The sequence below is a fragment of the Lolium rigidum genome, chromosome 1 (genome assembly GCF_022539505.1).
Source record: "Lolium rigidum isolate FL_2022 chromosome 1, APGP_CSIRO_Lrig_0.1, whole genome shotgun sequence".
NCBI lineage: Eukaryota > Viridiplantae > Streptophyta > Magnoliopsida > Poales > Poaceae > Lolium > Lolium rigidum.
In genome coordinates this window covers 60,611,292-60,626,511 of record NC_061508.1, presented here as the reverse complement: position 1 = coordinate 60,626,511, position 15,220 = coordinate 60,611,292, and the positions used below count along the sequence as shown (strand labels likewise).

At 48.9% G+C, this 15,220-nt stretch overlaps 3 protein-coding genes across 3 annotated transcripts; 1 reads left to right on the top strand and 2 right to left on the bottom strand.

The window, feature by feature from the left end:
* Nucleotides 1-1,394: 1,394 nt before the first annotated feature.
* On the top strand, nt 1,395-2,825 carry LOC124708605 (translation initiation factor IF-2-like). The gene has a single exon (XM_047240289.1). The coding sequence runs from the start codon at nt 1,395-1,397 to the stop codon at nt 2,823-2,825; it is 1,431 nt and encodes a 476-aa protein (XP_047096245.1).
* A 1,963-nt stretch (nt 2,826-4,788) lies between these two features.
* On the bottom strand, nt 4,789-6,829 carry LOC124673988. The gene has a single exon (XM_047210033.1). The coding sequence runs from the start codon at nt 6,621-6,623 to the stop codon at nt 4,860-4,862; it is 1,764 nt and encodes a 587-aa protein (XP_047065989.1). The 5' UTR covers nt 6,624-6,829; the 3' UTR covers nt 4,789-4,859.
* Nucleotides 6,830-8,993: 2,164 nt separating this feature from the next.
* LOC124685408 (external alternative NAD(P)H-ubiquinone oxidoreductase B1, mitochondrial-like) lies at nt 8,994-14,153 on the bottom strand. Its single transcript, XM_047219749.1, has 10 exons — nt 13,956-14,153; nt 13,317-13,590; nt 13,023-13,229; nt 12,313-12,563; nt 11,331-11,550; nt 11,128-11,232; nt 10,532-10,804; nt 10,251-10,378; nt 9,620-9,739; nt 8,994-9,468 (listed from the first exon to the last, which is right to left on the bottom strand). Exons 1-10 carry the CDS (start codon nt 14,057-14,059, stop codon nt 9,381-9,383), a joined length of 1,770 nt encoding a protein of 589 aa, XP_047075705.1. The 5' UTR covers nt 14,060-14,153; the 3' UTR covers nt 8,994-9,380.
* Between the last annotated feature and the right edge of the window lie 1,067 nt (nt 14,154-15,220).

Below are 15,220 nucleotides of genomic sequence, written 5' to 3'. Positions count from 1 at the left end.
CAGGTGTGGTCTTCAAGAAAATGATATTCATCTATTTTTCACTTGTACTTTTGCTAGAGCGGCTTGGTTTCAATCACCTTGGTATCTTAGAATGGACTTAATAACTCAAAATTCTGAGAACTTTCATACCATTGTTTTACAACTCCTAGCACTAGATCACCCTCAGGTTACAATTCCAAACATCTTTACTTTTCTTTGGTGCCTTTGGAAAATGAGAAATGAGAAATTGTTTAACAATGTTGATGCTCAGCCTAGCCAAACAATCATTAGAACTAATGCTCTGCTTAATAGCCTACAAATTCAAACTGCTCCACTGATTCTTCCCAAAATCCATGAAACACCTAAAGAGCTTTTATATTCTGGCCCAAAGATTTTTGTTGATGCAGCTTGGAAAAGGAGTACAAATGGACGACCCACCAAAGCAGGAATTGGAGTTCACATCACATGGAAGCAAGATCAACATATAACAGATGTTTTCGTTTCAGCCAAGACAGCTCTAGTTTCCTCGGCCATTCAAGCTGAGGCAGAAGGACTACTCATTGCAGCCAATATTGCATCCTCTCTTCTTTTGCAGGATCCATACTTCTTCACAGACAACTTGGGACTAGCAAAAGCAGTACAGGCGCATGGAGGCACTGATCCGAATATGCTGTGGGAAATTAGAAGACAGGCGGTGCAATTTCAGGAAACCCTCCAGACAATCAGGCCAAGCATATTTCATATCAAAAGAAGCTTCAATGTTCTTGCTCACAACTGTGCGCATCAGGCAAAAACTCTAGCTACAGTCTCACCTATTTGCTCTTGCAACAATCCTACTCATGCATCATCATCTTGTCTTGTTTCTGTTGCAATCAATAGGTTGCTTCCAACAGGCTTGCAGTTTGTATCTGTACAATGCTTATGAGTAATGAATTAGGGTGCTCAGCACCTTACCCTTGTTCAAAAAAAAAAAACTCAAAAAGTATCCTTTTCCCCAAATAAAAGCAGCCTTTTGGCGTCGTCATCATCGTATCGACGGGAGCTGAAAAGGAGAGGGAGCGTAGTTGGGTGGAACGCAACGTCCACTCCGCTCCCGAGCCCCAACGGTCGGATCGGACCTGCCTCTTAAACCCTCTCCTCCCCCTCTTCCCCCTCCGCTGCTCGCGTCCTCCACCCACAAATTTCGAACGAGAAATCCCCACATTATCCCATCGATCCGCCCCGATCGCGCCTCAAATCACGCACGCACGCAGAGATCCACCATCCAGGTAGGTACCCCGCCGATCTGCTCCGCCCACCTCTCTCCCCCAATTCCGATCGAATCGCTTGCCTCTAACTTCTCCGATTCCGCAGACGAACAAGGCGAAGGCGAAGGGGGTTTCGTTTCTCCGACGGCGGCGGCGGCGGCGGCGATGATGGAGGAGGACCCGCTGATCCCGCTGGTGCACGTCTGGAACAACGCCGCCTTCGACGACTCCTCCTCCTCCGCATCCGCCTGGCACGCGCACGCCACCCCCGCCCGCCTCGCCGCCGCCAGGCCCGACAAGGAGAACCGCCGCCCCGAGCGCGTCCACCACGCCGACGTCGACGCCGAGATCGAGCACATCGAGGCCGAGATCCTGCGCCTCTCCTCCCGCCTCCACCACCTCCGCGTCTCCAGGGGGCTCGACGGCCCGCGGGACCCCGTCCCTGCGAAGGCCCAGCCGCAGCCGCGGCCGCGAGCGAGGGGGCTCAGCCTCGGCCCCCTCGACGTCGCCTCCGCCTCCGCCGCAAACCCTACCCCCGAGAACCAGCCGCCGCCGCTCGCCGCCCCCCAGAGGCTGAAGCCCGCCGTCAAGCAGCAGGTCCCGGCGGCGGCGAGGGGCAGGGGGCTCAGCCTCGGCCCGCTCGACATCGCCGCCGCGAACCCCACCACCAAGCTCCCCGCCGCACGCCAACAGGGCGCCGTCCCCGTCCCCGCCAGCCGGATCCTCAAGCCCATCAAGGAGCCCCCCGTGCAGCGCCGCAGGGGCGTCAGCCTCGGCCCCATGGAGATCCAGCACGGCATCACCGGCGGCAAGCCCGCCACCGCAGCGGCACGAGCCAAGCCGTTCCCCAGCAAGCTCAACGCGATCCGAGAAGAAACCGGCGGGCAGCCGTCCAGGCAGGCCGCGGCGCCCGCCAGGCTGTGGCCGTCGAGCAACGCCAGGCAGCCGCAGGGCGGAGCGGCGGCGGCGGCGGCGCCGAGCAGGGCCAAGGCCAGGAGCTCCAGCATGAGCCCCAGGTCGAGGCGGCAGTCCGTCGCCAGGCTCACCGCCAACACCAGGCCGTTTGGGGCTAGCAAGGCTACCACCGAGCTCACGCCCAAGGGTGGCGCGACGAACCCCATCAGCGGCGCGTCCACCTGCAGGAGGCCGTCCGGGAGCTCCAAGGTCAGGGTCATCCCCAGCCGCTACAGCCTCATGCCTGGCGCTTCAGCTGGAACGCAGGAGCGGCGCCGCAAGGACTCCCTCCCGGGATCACTGCCGGCGGCGGACGCAACCCAGACCACAGCAACGGCTACCACCACCGAGCCTTTGGACGATGAGCAGTCACCTGAATCACTAGACAAGGTTGCCGAATTGCTCCCGAGGATCAGGACCATGCCGCCGCCCGACGAGACGCCTCGCGACTCCGGGTGCGCGAAGCGGGCCGCCGATCTGGTCGGCAAGCGGTCGTTCTTCACGGCTGCGGCCGGCGACGGCGGTTCCATCTCGTCCTACCAGGCCCGGGTCCTCGAAGCCGAAGAACCGGAGGAGGCAGCAGCGGCAGAGGAAGCCTTGGGCAATGAGGAGCAGTGCATGGTTCTGTCCAGCCCTTCTTCATGATTCTTCAGAGTGCCTGCTTAACTTGAGCATTTCGGGTGAGGCTTTTTGCGGTGTGTTAGATAGATAGTGCTACTGTTACATTCATATCTCATGCTTCGTGTTTGCCATTCGTTTAGAGTGTGAAGACCTTTATATGGGTGCTCTTGTTTTGAGTTTTACCTGTAAGTGTGCTCTGTTTTGAGTAAGTAGTGTCATGGTGTGGTACTCAAACCTTTTGTTTGGAAATGCAAGAGGATAATATGCTGCTCCAAATCTTGCTGAAATGTTGCCTTTGTACTATGCAAATAGCTGATCAGTAGCATTTCTTGTTTAGCAATTGTTCACACGAATCCACTTCCGCAGGCTTGTTTTTCTGCTAGAAACTGTAATTTCAGTACTGATGCATACTACTCCTGCAGTTCATGCCATCAGGGCCTAATAGGCATAGCTGGCAACATAAATAACGACAATAGTTATAGGAATGGAAGTTGTTCAGTAGCACAAGTGTGCTCATTAACAACAACCAAGAGATGGAGTGACTAAGCATGAATCCTAATTATCTGCAAATTCATTATGTCCAAGCCATTGCGTACTTGGTTTTTTAGACACCGAACATCCATTGATCTCTGTGCCTCTAGGGAAAGCCACTGACTATGCATTGATCCATAGTAATTCACACTCACATCCATCGATCACTTTGGCTCAAGAGAAGGGGGAGGAGAGAACGGGAGGGGGGAAATGAGCCACCAGCGGCAGAGTGTCATCGCTCCCGGTATATTTAGAATGGGTAATATCTCATGCTTCGTATTTGCCATTTCTTCTGTTAAGGTCATGCTAGAGTGTGAAGACCTTTATATTGGTGCTCTTGTTTTGAGTTTTACCTGTAAGTGTGTTCAGTTTTGAGTAAGTAATGTCGCGGTGTGGTGCTGAAACCTTCTGTTTAGAAATGCAAGAGGACATGATCTGTTCAAAAACTCGCTGAAATGTTTGCCCTTTATATCGCAAATAGCTGATCAGTCATCAGTAGCATCTCTTGTTCAGTGATTGCTCACACAAATTCACTTCAGCAGGCCTGTTTTCTGCCAGAAAATGTATCTTCGGTACTTCAGTCTCCAGGCCATCCATAAATAAGAACAGCAGTAATAAAATGAAGGTTGTTCAGTAGCACAAGTGTTCTCATTAACAATAACCAAAAGATGACTTGGTCAGCATGAATCTGAATCCCCTGCAAATTCAGCATCTCCGTGCCATTGTATACTTGCAAAATTACCTGACCATGCAAGCTAAGCTGATTAATCTGAACCGCAAACAGCCATTGCTGGAGATTCACGTGCTCATCCTGAAGTATCACGGGGCGCTAAAATTGGGGAGGGGAAGATAATTAAAGAATCTGTAAGGGAATAGGACAACATGTTTTTGTATTTTGGTTGTCACAACATGTTGTTGAGTTTTTGTATGGCGTTATGCAGTGATGAAGTAAACAGTAATGGGATAATTTGTTGGTTTGTCTGCTTGCTATCCTACTTGCTCCTGGCAGTCTTTGACAAACTGGTGAGATGCCTCAAGGCTGTGTTTGGATATATTTGCGGTGTAGTACAAGAGATTTACTGGACTTGTCAGAGTTGACGGTTCAGCGTAGATGCTGTCTGACAGAAGTGTTGCCCTTTGCTGGTTTGAGAATTCTTGGTTGAGTGTTTGCTTGACAGGAGGAACTTAAAATGATCATAAATGCAAAATAATGAATTGCTCTGGGAAACCGTATGTGGAGTTGGTTTTTCGCCAACAGTTGATGAAATTTATGAATTATGGGCACATTCTGATTTGGTGTATCCGAAATGAATTACTGGGTGAATGTAAACTGCAGGGGTTGATCATCACACAAGTCTGACGACAAAACTTGAATTTCACTAAAGTTGCAATGTACAACACAAGGAATCACAATGATGGATATAGATATGACAAGAAAAGGATGGACTATGGACATCAAATCAAATCCACTAAAGCTAAATCAAAGGGGGTGTTTAGTAAAGCCATCTGGGGTGGCCAGAAAATAACTTAGGCACTCCATATCTTGCTGAACATTGACTGCAGTCTGTTATTGGCAATCTTCTTGACGACCTTCTTCGCATCATAGTCCCCGGAATCGGCCAGCTCTTTCAGGGTACTGAAATGCTCCGACGACACGATCTTCTTCCTCCCGCTGGTGGTCTCTGCCAAGGACACGATAGCAGAGAGGATCAGGCCCTTCGCCATCAGCTTGCCCTCGGAAGGATCCAGCAGCTGGAGCAGCCTGTCCAGATTGTCGCCGTCCTGGATGAAGATGACGCGGTTCGGATGGCTCGACAGCAGGCTGGAGAGCACCTGCGCCGCCATCTCGCGAACCCGGAAAGATTTCGCGCCGAGCAAGCTTGCCAGGGCACTGAAATACCCTGCTCTGCCCATCATCCTGCTGTACTCTTCAGAAACCTCGGAGAGATGCCTCAGGATCTTGAGCGTGCACTCGAGAACGGCGTAATCGCCATTGTTGAGGTAGAAGAGGAGCCACCCGAGGACGTCTGAGCTGGTGAGGTCGTCAATGGAGCTGGCGGAAGAGAAGCAGAAGAACCAGATGGCTGCAAGGGCGACCTCCCTGGCCTTGTAAGAGTAAGGCAGGTCAGGGTATATCAGCTGTAGGAGCGACTGGATCACCCCCATGCCGATCGCCTCCTCCCGGACGTCGGCGTCGTCGAGGGCCATGGAGTGGAGCAGCTCGACGGCGCCGAGCTTCCGGACCTCCTCCATCTTCTGCGAGAGCTTCACCAGCTCGGTGACCACGCCTTGCTCCACCATGAACACCTTCACCTCCTCCACCCTGCTCAGGTTCCTGAGCACCGCGAAGGACGACCCGAGCAGCCTGCCGCCGCTGCCGGCGTCGGCCACGGCGCGCAGCAGCGTGGTGACGCCGCCGTGCGCGCACACGGCCCACACGTTGTCCGAGTTCTCCGTCAGCTCACGCAGCGCCTGCGCCGCGCTCTCCCTGGCGCGCGCCGTGGCCACCGCGGCCGCGTTCTCCAGCAGCTGCACGAGCGGCGCGACCACGCCGGCCTTCACCAGCATTCCCCGGTAGGAGTCTGAGCTCGCGACGACGGCGACGGCGCCGGTGGCTTCTTCCTGGATGCGTGGGTCTTGGGACTCGAGGAAGCCGGCGAGCATGGCGACGCCGTCGTCGATGTCGAGAGCGACGACGCGCACGCAGGCCTCGTCCTCTGCCATGAGCTCGCAGATGGTGGACAGCGCCTGGGCTCGCTGCACGGGGCCGCCGACCCTTATCCGGGAGAAGAGGTCCTTGAGGAAGAACCTCTTCTCGCTCACGCCGGCGTCGGCGCCGGGCCTCACCGCGACGATAGCCTGCGACGGCGCCGGCGCGCCAGAGGAGGAGGAGGCCATCTCCTTGAGCTGCCTCACGTGGGCGTCCAGCTTGGCGCTCAGGCTGTCCATGTCGCTCCGCAGACGGAGCCTCCCGCCCTTGTACGTGCCGTCCCTGCACTGCGAGGCAACGGCCAGGATGCTCCTCACGGTGGCAGAGGCAGATTGCAGAAACTGAACCAGCACATGGTGCTCTCCCCCCTCCTCCTCGCCGTCGCCGTCATTGCGCAGCAAATTCAGGCCGGAGCTGAGCTGCTGGAGCTTGTCCTTGACGGCGTTCCACTTGGTCGGGAACTGTGGGACGGAGCAGGCCAGGGAAGACGATGCCAGCGACTCGAGCACCTTCAGTGCCTCGCCATGGCCGCCTCCTGCCTCCACCGTTGCTGCTGGTGCTTCTCCCATCTCTGCAACCATGGCAGCAAACCAACTGCACAACCGTCGTGTGCTACCTATGCTGCAGCATGCATCTTTGGTGAGTTTCTTGGTAGTTGCAACTGATAACGATGTTGGTGTGAGGCTGAGTTTGGGGAATTGAAGAACTCAACTATTAATGGAGGTGTTGGTGCAGATACGTGACAAATGTGTTTGTTTTGTACCTCTACTGGTAGAAGTCTCCCGTGTGTGCCTGAGGGGTGGATGAGTAGATGGGTAGCCTGGTTGCTGGTTGGTGCTTGCTGCACCTGTCCTTACCCGTTTCTGATCTGTCTTCTTGTTAGCCCTGCCTTGCTGCCTCCTTTTGGTTTCTTCCATTAGATTCTTGCTGCCTACTCTCTGAAATTCACTCACCTTGTCTCCATCTTTTCTTGATACAGTCTCATTCTAGTAATTTAATTTTGACTGCATAGCATTGGCACTAGGGTGTCAAGTGGGATCGCAAAGTCTTTTCTAACGGAACCGGTAACTACCGAATACGAATCTACTGTTCACCTCTTTGCGATTCGTGCTAGATCTCCCTTCCATATCTAGTGTGTATCAACTCCATATGATATATCTCTAAAATCTTAAAAACAAATATAGGTAAAATTTCGTAATTTCTTTATATAAAACATGATTCGCGATACCTTAAACAAAAAATATAACCATGACAATTCAAATATGCACGAAATATATGTATAATATGGTTAAAATGACAAAAAAATTATTTATATCTAACAAATATCATAGGTATAACATATCATAGTAAAATAGGCAACACATTGGAGAGAAAATAGCATGAATCGCGATGACACTACGGTCACATGATGACAGGTAGTTACCGATTCCGATAGAAAATCCTCTCCCCAAGTGGGATCCCTCCTAAATCTCACTTGTGGTGTGTGATACTTAGGAGGGATCCCACTTGACACCTTAATTGGCATAACAGCTTAACAGAATCAATGAGGGAGAAAATATATATGATAATGGAATGATGGGACGGATCAGTGGGTTGGGTGAGAGTGTGCAAGAGATCAAATTGGAGAATGCGATCATGGGCTACAGTTAAGAGTTGGTGATCATGCAGTGGCTCATTATGCATTTCAGGGTTTGCGATTGTGAGGCCATCATCGAGTGAACGTACCTATCGCCGAGTAAAATAACAGGAAAAGCTTTACGCTTCTTCCCCCTTTCTGCTGTCGATTAAGTATCCATGAAACTGTCCTGACGATGGAAGCTGCTGCGCCCTGCAGTGCTGTTGGGGGCCCAACCAACTAACCTCAGCCGTAGGTCCGTATGATACTTGTGTGAAGGTGAAGTCACGGTACAGGAACACCAACCTACTCGCTGTAACTGTCTGGTCATGAGTTCATCATTTGTTCATTGCTGTATACTGAGGTCCTGCTTGCTGTCAGGTAAAAAAAACTCGAGAAACAAATAATTGAAAACAAATTAGGCATGTGGTTTCTCTCTATATTCTGTTGAAAAAAAAAAGTAGCAACAACAGTTTCTTCTTTATTTAGGCTTGTGATTTTATGAATCTGGGCCAGGACATGCTGCGAAACGAAGGAACTTGGGGAAGAACCAGAAGCAAAAATCTTTGCACAATTGCGCCCGTATCTATCTAATCAGGTGTGTCGTGGACTTCAAGCTGGGAGGTGTCTCGACATTCTTTCTGGAAAGATTAATTAGAGCGGAGGCCTACATGTTCCTCTTGAAATGCTCTTTTTCTTCTCTAATGGAATCTGAAAAAGGGCAGGAGACAAGCACTAATTTTGGTGTGTAAGTACGCACTCGTGTACCCCATCTGCAATGAAAGAGAGAAGAAACGTGCAGAGGTACGCCCAGTAGCCTAATCTCAGTACCAGGGAGAAGCATTTTGTGAATTTGGGTGATTTCAGTGACCCTTTTCAGGCATAAATAAATAAATGATCCTTGACTTCGGCCCAGGTTCAAACATAATTCAATTGTTCTTTGTATAACTTCGGCAAATACTGGTGAGTCCAGTCAAACTGAAATTGGAAGGAATCGAAACTTTGCCCGCATTGTAACCAAGATTTCAGTAACTTCTGTGGTGACCCAAATTCCACATAAACCCAAACCTGCTCTTCAGGTTTACTCTGGAACGGCGTACATCTGAACATGTGACGGAGAAGGGCCATCAGAAGAGGTCCAAGAGGACGACGTGAGCAGGCAGAACTGGACCATCCATATACGGTACAAAGACGGTGTGTACTGAACCACGCCTACTCGTGCACGTTTGCCCAAGATGAGGACCATATGATGTGCATGGTTACCCGTAGTCCGTAGAGCTGGACACCCTGTTATTGCTGCTGCTCACTGACAGTGAAAGTTTCAGCTACTGATTAGTTTGGTGGATTTTGTTCCAGAGTAAACTGGAAGCATATTACTAAGATTTGTGTTGCATAGACTGAAGAGGTTATGGAACATATAGTATGGAAGTTCACACACATTTTATACATTTACCAACATGCTAAAAAAAAATCAATTTTCCCAAGCCCCAATTTCGCGCGAAATGCGCATGACCCGTGGCTGCCAAAGTGACACTTGGTCAGTTCGTTCAGCCACATCTAGAGAAGAACCACATGCAGAGAAGGATGACAGCTTCGTTGGCAGGACAGGAAAGGAACAAGTTAGAGACAGCGTTGCGTGCTCAAAATCGAGCTCAGACCAAGTACCGTTTGCCTGTACAGAGAGGGCCTTGCTGCATTGCATCACATCTCGGGATCGACGGCGCTAGATCCGGCTCGAGTCCCTGCCGAAGATAAACCTGCGGGTCCAGTCAGATACCACCAGCACCCTTGTGCGCCAGCTCACTTGCTTGCTGTTCATGGAAAGAAACAACTCTGAGTTGAGGCTAAACGGATCGTAAAGGATAAGGTGGATAAGGTAGTGCCATGTTTTCGTTGGACAGAATGGTATTTGGTGATGGGTGACAACGGCGCCGAGTGTGAGAGCAAGTTCATGGTTGTTACCTTGCGTATACGGAGTACCATAGCCACTGAGTGCTGTGGCCCATGGAAACCCAGTCGCCCGGGAGCTCGGCGGCAGCTTGCTCTCCACCCAAGGGTGCGAATTGCCCAAGATGCTTGTACCTTGAGTGCCAAGATATCAGAAGATGAGAAAGCAAATGGATGTACAAACAGGAGCCAGTGGATACTTTGTGTAGGAAATTTCCTGGAACTGGTGTATTGAATGCTTAAATGCAACATAAATTATTTTGAAGCCCAAGCCCCACCACAGAACAACTGAAGCATGTCCTTTTTGAAAGATGCGTCTTAAAGATAACCGTGAAGACAATAGGTGAGTATCATAACTAAAAATGTGACAGTTTTAGGTTATCATAGTGATAATTTCAGAATTATTAGATACTGTGCGTAACTGAAAGAAAAATTGCAGCTATAGTTCGATCTTTCTATAATTAATATGATACCGCATTCATTAAATCTTTTTATGTACATATCGGTCTTATCCAAGCAGGTACTGACACTGATAGTAATCATAAAATCAGTAGAGTTATGCCATGGAAGGTTTGAAGTACCGGATGTGCCTAAGACACAAGTATGTGGATGGGAACAAGTAACTGTAACCAGAAAAGCGAAGTACCGGAATGGGCGGAAGTTGTGATGATCTCCTCCCGACCCTGACAAGCGCAACGGACCTTCTGGATGCTCTTTGCAATGATCCATTTTGTTAAAACAGTCAGCAAGATAGTATCCTTGTTGTGCAGCGACCTGGTAAATATTCAAGAAACACGTAGGGAGTGTTCACACATGCAACAATTGGCTGTTTGCCCATCTCATGTTCTAAAACTGCAGTTTTCCAATGGGAAAAAAGGTCTGCGATAAAGTATCATGAACTTATGTTGATATGGAAGTAGAGGGAACCTGAGCCGTCGCCGGAACGGTTTTAACTTGGGAGTCGACATGGCACAGAGCCTTTTTGAACTCCTCTATGTCAACGACCATCGACTCTTTGTGGGAATCACCTACGCCACTTGCTATCAAATCCGCAATATCAAGCATGTGCATACTTTTCATATAGAGTTCTACTTGAGGGTATCTTATACAAATATCTTCTAAAATATCAGATATTTCTTTCAGTGTCAAAGTGCCAGAGTTATCCTTATCTGCTACTTTAAATATTGTCGAAATGTCCTCCTGAAAAAACAGAAGCAAAGAACTCAGAGGAAGGATTTAACATGAACTAAATATTGCCAAATTAGATGTTCGGTGTTCTTGTTTATTTAGCATGATACAAACTTTGCAATGTCTATACAAAGGTGGAATAAACACAAACGCGCATGCATAGCAGTAGAATAACTAATTTGACTCATATGACAGTTCTATCAAGAAACAGTTACAGTGCAGCGATAACCCTGACTTGCAGTGTGTGCAGCTCTTCCTACAGTGGTTCTGCCTATGAAGTTTGAACCTACGAAGAGGGTGCAAATAATATTTATGAAATGCTTTTTTACATTTACCATTATTTTTCTCTGACTTATTGAAGAACAGTCTCCAATTGCATAGACACCATCAGTCTCACGAACTCTTAACCATTCATTAGTTGCCAAGGCACGCCGTTTAGCCTGTTAAATGAGAGAACATTTGCATACGTCAACTAAATGTTGGAAGTTTAACATAACTCCGTAACCTGAACACACAGCTTTGATTCAGATTTAACAACCTGACCAACTTGATTCATGAAGTCCGTAATGACAGGACGCGTACCAATACCAGCAGACCAAATAGCCATCCCATACGGGACCAATATTTCACCACCAGTTGATTTGTTTTTCACTGTAATAAAATCATCAGAGACCTTTAACACTCTGAATCCTGTATTCACCTCAATGCCATCTCTCTGAAACTTTGTTTCAGCAAATGCAGCTATCCTTTCGTCAAATCTATATGAAAGAAATGGATATATCATCTCACAGTAAACATGGGTAAAAGACAAGATCTACTGAGGCTACAACCAAATGCATGGACATTGAAACAGTAGGAAAATTTTCCTTGTCGAATCAACACAATTTCCAATTACCAACAAAATCGCAATGTCTACAGTAAGTGTGATAATTTCATAGCAATTATTTCTTTTTTTGGAACAAGTTCTTTCCAGTTAGGAATATCATTTAAAAGGGAAAAGGAAGTGGAGGAAGAATACGGAAGAAACATCCGCAATCCAAAATAAAAAAATAAGATATGGTAAAAATAATCCAACACTAGAATTGTTTGGTGGTGGTGGTGGTAAGGTGGTTTTGGTCTATCTATCCTGGTAAGAAAACAATGACTGGGATATATTTTCCACTTCTACCGACTATTGTTTTCCGAAACATGTAAACGATCCGAAATTGTTGTTCACTTTTTCCTGACAGTAACAATATTTAATAATGATCCCAGGGACCGGAGATGATTAGCTGGGGGCCTCACTACTTGCAGCAGCATGTTCTAATCTCCAAGATGTGAACCAGCAGTACCATCCTCATTATCTGGGAACAAAAGCTGACTTCCCAATACATTAATTCCCCCTGAGGCTTTTTTGTTCATGCTAAAACTTGTTCTTAGTGATGAAAGCCTGACTCAATAGTCTTTGTATGCACCATGCAATGCAAGTGAACTTCAGGATCATTCGATCCTCATTATATGGTAAGCTATTACTTCCTTACGTATTCAATATATGTTCTCCTGATTGAATAATTGTTATCTTGACAAATTCCTGAATTGCAGGATATATCTTCACCAGATCTTCGACAAGAAAATCATGCAACTCTGCAGTAAATTCGACCCCAGTAGGTCCACCGCCAATAACCACAAAGTGAAGGATCTTCCTTTTCTCCTCTTCACTAATGTTGGGAAGTGATGCCTTTTCAAAGCAGTCCAGCACACTCTTCCGAATCTTTTGGGCATCCTCCACTTCCTGAATTGTTCAATGTGAGGATTTAAATAGAAGATATGGCTAATAGTTCCATGAACGTAAAATTTCCTAATACTGTACAGTACAATTAATTGCAGGTAGAATTAAAGGGAAAATTACATAGCAAGAACAAATGGTTCAGAGGATATAGTGATACTGAACAGCTCCTCCAGCGAATGTTAGCATATTCCTCTGCATATGTAGCTCTTAAATCTAATACAAATGACAACACATTACATATGTATGGTATTGCAGTTTAGTATTCTGTAAGTTGGCAATGTAGCTCTTTAACTCAAGCAGTTAGATGATCTTGTGAAAAAAAAAAAGTGGCATTTATTAATAATATACATTGAAAACTAAAGTATTATATCTCAAGGTGTTGCAGCAAACTAAGGAAAATAGCTTACTACTGAAGATCGAATCATCAGAAAAGGAGCACTCAAAGGCTGTAAGGGATTGTACCTTCAAAAAGTGGCAATGCTCCATCACACCGGGAGTGTTGAATGTATTTACAGTAGCTCCAAGAGCAACTACTAAGTAATCATAATCGACCTCGAAATCACCATTCCCATCCAAATTGGTTCCAACAGCAGAACGACAGTGCACAGCCTTCTTTGTCGCGTCAATCTTCAAGCACTCGGCTTCGTAATATGCAACATCTTTATTTTTCTGCAAAAGAACAATAGCAGAAGCAGTCACTGCGTTACTCCACAGTAGCACATATAAGAGGACAAGAATGATCGCTAAATCAAGTACCTTCTCGAACATCCTCCGTATGGGTTCGACGATGCTGCGTGCCTCCACGGTCCCACACGTAACGCTCGGGAGCAGAGGCGTAAACGCGAAGTAGTTGCGAGGCGATATGACCTTCACATCGTAGCGGGAGCAGTCGAGGTTCTTGAGGAAAGAGGTGCCGCCCCAGCCAGTGCCAAGAACCACCACCTTCTTCTTCCTGGGGACATCCTGTTGCGGTGGCCCTGAGGCCTCTTCTGGCCTGGAGGAATCGGCATACGCCACAATACCCCCGCCGCTGCAATCCAGTACACAAAAATGTTGAAGAATGCAAATGCAAACAATTAAGCGGTTTGATCCGGAAGGACAAAATTGAATTGGGGACTGTTCAAGAAAGTACAGAGGAGGAGGAGGACTGCCCAACAAACATCACATATCTAGAGTCCTAGACCGACATCACATATCTAGAGTGCTAGACCAACATCACATCTCTGTTGACCAAGATCGTCTAGAGTACTAGACCAAGAAAGCAGCCAAGATGCGAACAAAAAGGAAAGGTAAAGCGGACAAAAAGGAAGGAACGGCAAATCATCATCAACAAATCAGAAATGCCAGATAAAAGTGATTTTCAGGGACCGGAGAGGGTTTGTGGGAGGCACCTACCTGGCTGCTGTGAGAAGAAGCGCGGCGGTGGAGACGCCGGCGGGGCGTCTGATGTCCTCCAAGAACCGGGCGGCGGCACGAGAGGCGAAGAAGGAGAAGCCCATCCTGCTCGTCTGTCTCAGCCCCGTAAACTGCTGGATCGAATTCAAGATGATCAGGCGAGGTTTCCGGCAGCAGAGGACTAGGGGGCAAACAAGGAAAGCGATGTGAAGTGAAAGGCTACCTGCCCTGCTCCTTCACCAGGACCACGTGGAGCATGGAGACTAATCGTCGTGGGAAAGCTACTATTCTTGCCATGGAGTAGTAGATGTCCAGATGATACAGAAGCTCCAAGCCTCCAACTTTGGGGATAAGAGCATCTCCAGTCGCGTCCCCCAAACCGTCCCCTAAAGGAATCTGGGGCGCGCCGGATAAAAAAAGCGTTCCAGCCGCGTTCCCTAAAGCCCATTTTTGTCCGGCGCGGTCCGATACGGTGTCCGGCGCCCCGAGCCCGTCCCCGTCCCACAGGGGACGTTCCGAGGACGCCGGACACAACGAAAAGCGAGGCCAACCGACGCGGGCCCGACCCGTCGGCCGGCACGGAAGGCTAAAACCCCGTCGCCTACCTTTGGTCAAGCGACGTTAATGGCGTCCCTGTTTTCCGAGCGACGCGAGGGACGCGTCTCGTCGTGCATGGCCGCGTGGCCGTCCGCGCCGGAGTTATTGCGTGCAACCACCCGCTGCCGCCGCTGTTTTAAGACGCCCTGCAGTTATCGCCGCTCATAATCTTTCTCGTCGCCGCCGCCTCCCCCCTCCCAGATCCTCTCCTTGCCGCTCAAAAAATGTCGAGCTCGTCCTCCCGCAAGATCGCCGCGGCGAACGGCTTCGGACGCGGCAGCCTCACCGTGGCGGAGGCGTGGGCGCTTGATGCGTGTAGTTGACACGTCCGTTGGGAACCCCAAGAGGAAGGTGTGATGCGCACAGCGGCAAGTTTCCCTCAGTAAGAAACCAAGGTTTAATCGAACCAGTAGGAGTCAAGAAGCACGTTGAAGGTTGATGGCGGCGGGATGTAGTGCGGCGCAACAACAGAGATTCCGGCGCCAACGTGGAACCTGCACAACACAACCAAAGTACTTTGCCCCAACGAAACAAGTGAGGTTGTCAATCTCACCGGCTTGCCGTAACAAAGGATTAACCGTATTGTGTGGAAGATGATTGTTTGCAGAGAAAACGAGTAAAACAAGTATTGCAGCAGATTTGTATTTCAGTATTAAAAGAATGGACCG

Bases quoted from the DNA above. Each gene is read 5' to 3' on its own strand.
- LOC124708605 (XM_047240289.1), top strand. From the start codon at position 1,395: ATGGAGGAGGACCCGCTGATCCCGCTGGTGCACGTCTGGAACAACGCC.
- LOC124673988 (XM_047210033.1), bottom strand. From the start codon at position 6,623: ATGGTTGCAGAGATGGGAGAAGCACCAGCAGCAACGGTGGAGGCAGGA.
- LOC124685408 (XM_047219749.1), bottom strand. From the start codon at position 14,059: ATGGGCTTCTCCTTCTTCGCCTCTCGTGCCGCCGCCCGGTTCTTGGAG. The intron at 13,230-13,316 runs GTACTTGATTTA...GTTCTTTTGCAG, and splicing joins TACGGAGGATGTTCGAGAAG to AAAAATAAAGATGTTGCATA. The intron at 11,233-11,330 runs GTTGTTAAATCT...CTCATTTAACAG, and splicing joins TCATGAATCAAGTTGGTCAG to GCTAAACGGCGTGCCTTGGC.